Here is a 9906-nt window from a genome sequence, read left to right as displayed (position 1 = left end):
AACTACAAATATTACTTATTTTGGACTTGTTCTTCGTATTCTGGACATTATATATGCATGCCGGAATACGAAAAAATGTTTGTAAAGTAAAATGCCAGTAAATAGAAGAGTAGAACTCATGTGGTTTGGGTTTGTTCAATCCATGATCGATAAGATTAAAAATCGAAGTCCAAAATGGTCGTAACAAGAGATTCAGAATTCCACTTTGCAGAATGCTTACTCCGGATTTTCTGGGTGTGGGCCCTATATATATATAGCATTGGGCTACACTAATTGGCTTGGTCCGTTTTCATCCGGTCCGGAATGGCCATTCCGTACAGAATGTTCAGTTTTCCAAAAAAAAGTTGGTTATGTTTATCGATAGTTAACTAAAATGTGGTTAGATTACTCAACTTCCGTAATTTTTATTCTCTCATTTCTTAAGTTGTTATGTGGTCAATGAAGCATGTTAATCACTTAATTTTTATTTTCTCATTTCTTAAGTTGTTATGCGTTTCAAGTTGGGGTTAGTTTTGAGAAAGAATGAAACATGTCGAAAAGGCAGAAGCAATATGGGAGAGACACCATGAGTATAGTTGGGTTCTTTCTAAATGTTAGTTTAATTTCAAACTCTTATTTCATGGCTATATACTTACTTATAGTTCCATTTTATTTTTGTGGTGTTCTTGATTTATGTTGCATGATTACTTGTTAGAAAAACTACTTTTTTTTATTAGTTTGAAGGGTATTAAGGGGTGAATTAGTACAAGGCTTTTGAATATGGTATGAGTTTAAGATTTTGTTTAATAGGTGTTGTTTTTTATTCTGTTTTATGGAATACAAGTTGCAATTCAATCGGGGTATCCAAAACGGGATGTGTGATTAAGTTTTTATTTTAATAATAAAGGCTTGAAATGGTGTGATGATTAAGTTTGTGTGATCAAGATCCTAAAACCCCATCTAATATGGTAAGGCATGTTCTTGAAAAGGAGTGGGATAAAAGCATTAATAAGATGTTTGGAATATTGTAATGAGATCCTATGGGCTCCGCTTCAAGTATACATGGAATATTGTAATGGGACAGAACCAGACAACGGTTTAATAGAACTGAAATGGAAAATTGTACCATTGAATATGAATGAGAAAGATATGATCAATACATATCCAAGAAACCACAAAAATAACAATAAAGAGAGCTTCATCATGTTCATCCGAAAGTTTCCATTTATTGTAAAAATTCAATCTTGTAAACGTGTTATCAATGTTGATCAATTTCCAATCAAGAACCACAACATTTTAAACAAACACTAAACACCATAGTCAAAGCATTCCATCTTTGACCAATTCTTCCAACCCTCTCTTGAGCCTCTGAGATGCAAGAATACAATCTTTCTCCACCAATCCACCAAACGAGATCCTAACATGACCTGGACACCCACATGGGGTTCCAGGGATTAGAACCACACCATGTTTCTTAGCAAGCCAACGAACAACTTCAAAGTCATCAATGAAGTTTTCAGGTAATTTTGCCCAAAGGTAAATTGCCCCTTCACCTCCTTTCACAGAACCTTCTCCTAATGGTGATAATGCATCAACAAGAAGTTGTCTGTTTTTGACTAGATCTTTGACTTGATTTGTGACCCATTGTGATCCCTCTTCCATTGAGTGAAGGGCTAGTCGTTGTGAGATTATTGAAGCACATATGGGAATGTTGTCTTGGATTTTCAGGAGTTGTGGTGCTAAACCTTCAACTTCCATAGGAAATGCTATCTGCAATTACACATTATTGTAAACACAATATATGGATTTAAGGGTTGTTGTCATAAAGGGATAATGAACTATTTTTGTTTTTACAAAGCGCTATTGTTTTAAAAAAAAAAAAAAAAAAGTACTATAAGAAGGTAAGCAAATGGAACTTTTTGTAAACAAAATACCATTATTTTAGTGGTTTTTGTGAACAAAAACAAATAGTTTGTTACCCGTTTATGACACATTCCTATAATCATAGTTTAGAAACTTTTAGTTACAAAAATTATAAATTAACCATTACAGTTAACGAAGTTTTAATTAAAAATTAAGTAATAACAAAAATATTTTTTTCTTTTTTGTTATTTTAAGGAAATAAAATTGTAATTCAAATAAAATAATAAAAAGTTGGAAAAAAATCCATGTCATTAAAAATTACGTGAATAAAAACGAATTATAATCAATTTGTTTGTGTATAAAGTAACAAAAGCTTTGAAAACATGTGTTTGTGTATAAAGTAATAAAAGCTTTGAAAAAATGTGTTTATGTATAAAGTAACAAAAGCTTTCAAAAAATGTGTTTGTGTATAAAGTAAAAGAAGCATTGAAAAAATGTGTTTGTGTATAAAGTAAAAGAAGCATTAAAAAAATGTGTTTGAGTATAAAGAAATAAAAGGATTAAAAAAATGTGTTTGATAAGAAGGTGACACTTACATATCCAACTCGCCAACCCATCATCCCATAAGCTTTGGAGAAAGAAAAGATGTTGACAATGTGATTGCCCTCAATACAAGAGTGTTTCAAACCATCATACATGAAATACCTGTTTATTGTGATGATTAAATTCCAATAAAAATATCATGTCTTGATGATACAATCTTGAAATATATGAGAATATATGGAGATAAAGATGAATTAGAGGAGGCAATTTCAAACCATTTAAGTGAAAATGGGTCAATTTCGGTTATTTTTTATTGATAACATGTCAAATTGGTAAAAGTAAAATTTTAGCTAGAAAGGAAATGGTTTAAAATTCAAAAAATTGGATAATTACTCCAAGCATAGTTTTTAATAACCATAAATTTGATAAAGAACTTTTCAAAATGTTTTCAGGCTGCCAACAAACGCATTTTATTTTAAAATAGGTAACCAACTCATGTTTTCTGTATATATTTACCAACTATATCAACCCTCTTTCCAATTTTACACTTTTGGCCAAGATTTTAAATTTTGGTACGAATTTGGTCCAAACATTAGATTTTATCAAGAATTCATCACAAATTTAGTTTAATTTACAAATTTATTTTTCTACAACTTTTTTAGAAGTTTTTTACAATCTTTTTTAAGATTTTTTTCTTAATTTCTTTACAGGTTTTTTTAATTTCTTTTACATCATTTTTGCAACTTTTCATAGAAAAATTTACTACTTGGGTTGGTTATAATTTTTTAAACTTTTTTTTTACATTTTTATACAACTTTTGTAAATGTTTTAAACTTTTCTTACAACTTTTTAATTTTGTTTTTACATTTTCATACAACTTTTTTTATAACTTTCATACAACCATATATAAACTTTTTTTACAAAATTTTTAAAACATTTCATATATATTTTATAACTTCTTTATACTCTTTTATAACATTTAAAAATACTTTCTTTATGGATAAGTCGTATGAAAGCGTAAAAAAACATTTAAGAAAATGTAAAACATTGTTTAAAAAAAATTATAAACTTTTAGTGAAGACATATAAAAAAGCTTTAATTTTTTTAAAACATTTACAAAATACTTTTGTTTACAAGCAACTGTATTAAAACTGTATGAGAGTGTAAAAAAAAATTTTAAGTTGTAACCCAAGCTTAAAACGTTGTATTCAAAAATGTAAAACAAGTTTATAACTTTTCTGTAAATAAGTACTACAAGTAGTAAATGTTTCTATAAAAACTTGTAAAAATGTTGTAAAAGAATTTATTTTTATTTTTTTTAACTGAAAAAAATAAGAAATTTTTTTTTTAAAAGCTTGTAAAAAATTTTAAAAAGTTGTAGAAAAATACATTTGTAAATTAAACTAAATTTGCGATGAATTCGTAATAAAATTTGATATTCGGACCAAATTCGTAACAAAATTTAAAATATGGGCCAAAAGTGTAAAATTGGAAAGTGGGTTGACTTGTTCAACCTGAAATAGCTGGTAATATACAGAAAACATTAGTTGATTACCCTTTTAAAAGATAAAACGCTTTTGTTGGCAACTTGAAACGATTCTTTCTCAAACAAATTCAGTGATAACTGATAACTGATAACCCACCCTATTATATTTATATATACATTATATTACTTACATAAAAATGAAAGTTGGTTACCTTAAATGAGAAAATTATCAAAGTTGGTTAAGCTTTTATGCAATTATTCAATTCTCATGGTTAAATATAATAGTGAATTGTGATTTCTCCATTAATATCCACATTTCACATTTTCTATAAATTAAGAGTAAATGTATGGAGCCTAATTTGCATCATAAAATCAAAAACAAAAAATTTCTTGACAAACAAAGTAACTTACTCGTATGTGTTATCTACAACAAGCCAACATCCAGCATCTTTGCAGATATCCGATATTTTCTACAAAAACATAAACAACCATTTAAAATATCATTAAAATCATTGTTCAGAGAGAGAGAGAGAGAGAGAGAGAGAGAGAGAGAGAGAGAGAGAGAGAACCTTGAGAAGGGGTTCAGGGATGTATGTTCCAGATGGGTTCCCTGGATTAACAACTGTAACAAGCTTTGGTGTCGGTTTAGTTTCCCTCAAAGTTCTTTCTAGCCAATCTGAAGTTCATGAAAATTTCCAAGTAAATAAGATAATCACCAAATCCATAAAAGAAAAAAAAAATTGATAAAAAAACAGAAAATTTATAGAACCAAATGACATGCAAACTTTCTTGAATCAAGATGACATAACATAAACGCGCAAGGCACAACCAAAGCTACAAAAATTAATGAAAAATTCGACGTATAAAAAGGTTTTAAGTGACATTAATGTAAGTTTTACTATAGGCACACTACAAAATACACTATACAATACGGTTGTTTCGAAGGAATGGAATGAAATGGACAAGATAATGGAATACAAAAAGGTAATGGATGAGTCATTACATTCCATGATCATATGGATGCTTTACACTATATCTAAAAACAATTTATAACTTTAACTCAATTCAATATATTATTTTAATTATACTTTAAGGAACTTTTATTTACAAAAATAGAAAATTAAAGATAATAAAAAGCCATTAAAACCCAAATAAGCTATACTAAAAGTAATATTATAGTTAGTTTAAAAAAGGTAACTCTATTAAAATAATGGAAATTACATATATAAAAATGGATTATATTGCAATTTTTCATTCCATTCCATGATGGAAAGAAATAAAACACCACTAAACAAAATGTAAGGACATGCATTCCTTCAGGATTGGTCCATTCCATTCCATCGGTCAAAACTTAAAACAAACAAGTTTCTTTATTACAATGGAATGAACCATTCCATTCCTTTCATGATTCCATCATGCCAAACACTATTGCTAGATTAGCTTAAGGCCTAAGAAATTGAAACTTGAAAGTGCATGAAACATAAATGAGGTCTCAACCTGCATCCGGATGAAGTGTCTTTGGATCACCGGGTCCCACAAGAATGTCGGTGACACCTGTCATCTGGAATGACATGTAAGCATTGAAGTAGTATGGTGCAAACATAACAACTGAATCCCCAGCATCACACAATGCCAGAACAATATTCACAAATGCCTGCAACAAATAATGTATTTTAATTTTTAAAGATAAAATTAATTCATTTTACAATCTATTCATAAAAATAACAAAAAAGAATCAGCCCAGACTACCTGATTTGCCCCTGCAGTTACCATCACTGAGGATTTAGTTAACTTATTTTCTTCACGCAACTGTAAATAAATGAAATTATGAGAATATATTCATATGAATGTAATTATTTAATTATATGGTGTTTAAGAAGACCTTTTTAGTCAATGCCTCTCGAAGCTCAGGAAGACCTTCATCTGCACCATAGCGACTGATTGAAGGCTCCCACACAAGCTCTTTCACCTTTTCTAAAGCTGGTTTTGGTGGTTGCCAATACACAACACCCTGTTTTTTTTAAGAAAAAACAATTACGAAATAAACAAACATGTCTCTTTTCGGGAAATTTCAAATTTAATAACCTAATTTGAACTGAATGCGTTCATCTTAATCTGTCACTTCAATCAAGAATTAGAACCCACTTGTCAAATAAAAGAAAAAGAACGAAATGTTTTCCGGATTCATCATTGATCTTTGTGAGTTTTGGAAATTGAGCTATAATCATGGAAAAGAGGGAATACTAATTAAATGTTAATATAAAGAAGTGGAAAGAAGGGAAAATAAGCAACCTGGGCTAGAGATATTGCACCCTTGATACCTCGAAGCAATTCTTGTATCTGCAAACATGTTACACTTTCATTTTAAAGAATTAACACACATATCCCCATAAGATTAAAAAAACCACAGTTTTTCACACACAAAACAAGAAAGGAAGCAAACCCAGATCAAAAAAGACCTTGAATTAGAACATGCAACTCCCAAATCAAGAAAAGGAACCAAATTTAGGGCTAAGAGAATGAAATTGACCTGAACCATGACGGGTGTTTCAGTAGACACAGCTCTCCTTGCTAACATTCCATACGAACCCATCTTTCAGTTTTTTCTGTCTTCCCAATTCTTTCTCTCTCTATATATGTATATTAAATAAATACGAAAAAGATTCACCTACCCTCCACAAAGGAAAAAGGGGTGTGACTTTTTCAATCAAAATCCCCAAATTCGATATGGGTTACGAAAGAAGATTATGAGAATTTAGATCTTTAATCGATGGAATAATAAGAGGTCATGCTATGGAAATTGGGCTTTTCTCATCTGCTTGAGAGTTTTATAAAACAAGAAAAGCTGACTAGAGAATGCCAAAAAGACGAAACACTTTTACAAGTATTGGTGTATGGTATATATCCAAAGAGATTGACGTAATTCAGATAATATGCTTTTACTGACTTGTAGCTTACAGAAAAAGGAGGTTTATCTCTCTTTTAAGACTCTCTTTCTCTCTCTCCTCTTGAACAAAAATAAAAATTATCAAGAAAAAATAAAGAAAATTGTAGTCAAGCGTATTGCAAAGAACAGAGTGTCACTGACGATGGAATCTCCCACAATTCCGCTTCGATTTAAATGTGGGTATTTTAATGTTTTTGTCTTTGTCTCCTTCCCTTATGATGTATTGATGATGATGAAGGTGGTGGGCGAGATTTGAAGAAATGTAGCTGCGGATGTTGGTGGTTGATGATGGGGTAGGAGTGGAGGAGGGTGATGGTGGTGGATTTTCATTTTATTTGTTTACATTTCAACTTGATTATTAATAGAATAATAGGTTAATTAATTTTTTTTAATGTTTATGATACCTATCGAATTTGAGAATGATGCTACTATTTTTATTGGAGGTATCATAATTTATCTAATTATATATTACTAAACTTTTATAAAGGCTAATCATAACAATCATATAAAATGTATATATTATAAAATAACGATATTAGTCATTTTACTATATAAAAAATATAAACTAGTTAAGAAGTAAAATAAAATTAAAAAACTAATGAAAATGGATTGAACTAATGAAAATAGCTTGACATGGTCATAAACTCTTTAAATTAAATTGTATAACACAACTTATTTTAACCGTATTCAAAAAGTTAATATTTTAACCAAACTTAATAATTGATTACTTATTATCCATCATTAACTTTTGCAGAAATATCGGGTCTATTTTTTGGATCTTTATCATGGTGTCATGATTATCTCTACTAATGGGGATTTATTTTGTTTAAATATGTAAGACCGTAAGCTTGGACTCCAAACATATAATTGATTAAGACTATATAACACGACTACAAATAAGTTAAAATAACAAGGATTTACGACTCGGTCTCATGTTTATTTTGTCGTTTGGACCGGTGATGGAAATATAGTAGTTAAGTGTAAAATTATATAAAACATGTCTGGTATTCAAACATTAAGACACTCAAAATATGGTCTAATATTCAACACTAAGGCCACAGGAAGCAGAGCGGGGAAGGAATCGTGGGAACGGAACCACGGTCGGAAACATAAAACCGCCACTGCGGTTTAGGTGCTGCGGGAACCGAGCAAGGGGAAATTACCCCGCCTCCTTTCTTTTCGCCTCATTGGTCCATTTTATGTTTTATTTTTTTTATTTTTTTTTGGAGAAAATCCGTTTGCAATGGCTCTTTTTTTTTTAAATTCATTTTTTTATAAAACTAACCGCCACAATTTGAATATATATATATATATATATATATATATATATATATATATATATATATAATCATTATGATCCATGATTCAATTTTAATGATCCAATTTTTTTTCCAATTTTTTTTTCTCCCGAACATAAATCTATGCTCAATTTTATAATTTGTATTTTTTTTAGATTTTTTTTTCAATTTTTTTAATGTGTCCTCACGAGTCATCACTTTAAAATGAGTCCTCACAGGAACCGGACCCTATATATATATATATATATATATATATATATATATATATATATATATATATATATATATATATATATATATATATATATTACTCTTTAACACACCTATAAATAACCTACTACTTTCACCTTCAAATTCACACATTCTTCTATCAATTCTTTTTTATATTTCTTAAAAAAAATGAACCCCAACAATCTCAACAATCCAACCCCAAAATATGAAAGAAGAAAAAAAACAATGTTTCAAGTTCAAGTACCCCAACTCGAAACATTTTCGTCATTGATCCATCCCAAGCGGTTTATCGTCTTCAATTTGATGCCCTCATTCAATCTCCTCCACAATTTCAATACCAAAATGTTAGGCAATACTACCCCGTGCAAGTACCAAATGTTAGTCTGAATATGTTCACCAACTTTGTCGTTTTTCTCGATCAACTTTCACCAAATCAACCCCAAAACCAAACCCCAATCTATCAATCTCGAACCTAAAGCCAAACCTCACTCTATCAATCTCAAACCTAAAGCCAAGCCTCACCCTTTCACTCTCAAACCACATGAGGAAATTGTATTGGAAACTCGACCCCCCACCACCACCTTTGAGAACAGGGATCTGATTGCGTAGGGACAAGGCTTGAAAACTCAAACCTTGAGTTAATGCTTAAGATCAATGTATGCTTCTGATTATAAGTTCCAGTCAAGTCTGGCAAGACCAGTCAAGACTTGAAGATGAAGATCAACAAAGTACTCCAAGTATTAAATATGCGACTATGAGTATAATCAATGTAAAGACAATAAATGAACACAAGGAATGTTTGAAGGAATGATTTGAGAGAAAGGTGTAAGTGAAATAAATGTGAAAATATCTATGTTTTGAGGAACAACCCGTCTAGTATTCTTGTCATTAAACACTCCTTAAATAGAAGAAGGAGTACATCGTACAAACTTGAATACATACATAGGACTGGATAAAAGAGTTACACCTGACACTCTGATTATCCCTTTGACAAAATAAACTGAGTCCTATGAACTGTTACATCAAACTAAAAGACAAGAATAATAAATGCAAAGACAGATAGACTGATTCGGAAGTATACACCATCTCGGAACATTAGCATTTGAACATTCTCTATTCCGTACACCAACTTGACTCCGGACCACAGACCGACTCCGGAACATAATTCACTTCACAACTAAGACTGACTTCGGAACATTCAAAAATAGAGATTGCTAGAGGTTCACTTTCAGGTTCCAACAATCTCCCCCTAAGTGAACTTAGCAATCCAGTCAATCAGCTTGAGTCTTATTTAATTAACACGTATGCCCTGTACAACCATTCCCTGACTCCGATATACCATTGCAGCTGACTTATGAACTTAGTCTTCACGTGCTCCGGTGCTTCGGACTTTGATGCTTGACTTATGAACTTCGGAAGGGCCTTGGTGGGAACCTGGTGTTTGTCTTGGACTCGGAAGAAGTCCTTCTGATCTGTTTTTCTTTGGAGATAGACAAAACCTAGCACTGGTTCATCAATGGGTCCTTCTGCCAATATTTCAGCTTCAGGCAGCTTGAAGT

The 9906-nt window shown here is 30.8% G+C and overlaps 1 protein-coding gene across 1 annotated transcript; it reads right to left on the bottom strand.

The window, feature by feature from the left end:
• Window positions 1–1185: 1185 nt before the first annotated feature.
• Window positions 1186–6611, bottom strand: LOC145108118 (Pyridoxal phosphate (PLP)-dependent transferases superfamily protein). Its single transcript, XM_079045115.1, has 9 exons — window positions 6402–6611; window positions 6164–6211; window positions 5754–5882; window positions 5621–5680; window positions 5369–5525; window positions 4441–4547; window positions 4283–4341; window positions 2439–2547; window positions 1186–1749 (listed from the first exon to the last, which is right to left on the bottom strand). Exons 1-9 carry the CDS (start codon window positions 6462–6464, stop codon window positions 1300–1302), a joined length of 1182 nt encoding a protein of 393 aa, XP_078901241.1. The 5' UTR covers window positions 6465–6611; the 3' UTR covers window positions 1186–1299.
• Window positions 6612–9906: the final 3295 nt, after the last annotated feature.

This window comes from Lactuca virosa, chromosome 4 (genome assembly GCF_052849685.1).
Source record: "Lactuca virosa cultivar CGN04683 chromosome 4, Lactuca_virosa_CGN04683_v6, whole genome shotgun sequence".
NCBI lineage: Eukaryota > Viridiplantae > Streptophyta > Magnoliopsida > Asterales > Asteraceae > Lactuca > Lactuca virosa.
Note: the sequence above shows the minus strand (reverse complement) of the source record. Positions and strands in the feature narration are given on the sequence as shown.

What these genes read in the sequence shown, in the direction of transcription:
- LOC145108118 (XM_079045115.1), bottom strand. Translation starts at nt 6,464, where the DNA reads ATGGGTTCGTATGGAATGTTAGCAAGGAGAGCTGTGTCTACTGAAACA. An exon ending in AAACACCCGTCATGGTTCAG is followed by an intron (nt 6,212 to 6,401) that starts GTCAATTTCATT and finishes ACATGTTTGCAG; the next exon opens with ATACAAGAATTGCTTCGAGG. An exon ending in GAGAGGCATTGACTAAAAAG is followed by an intron (nt 5,681 to 5,753) that starts GTCTTCTTAAAC and finishes ATTTATTTACAG; the next exon opens with TTGCGTGAAGAAAATAAGTT.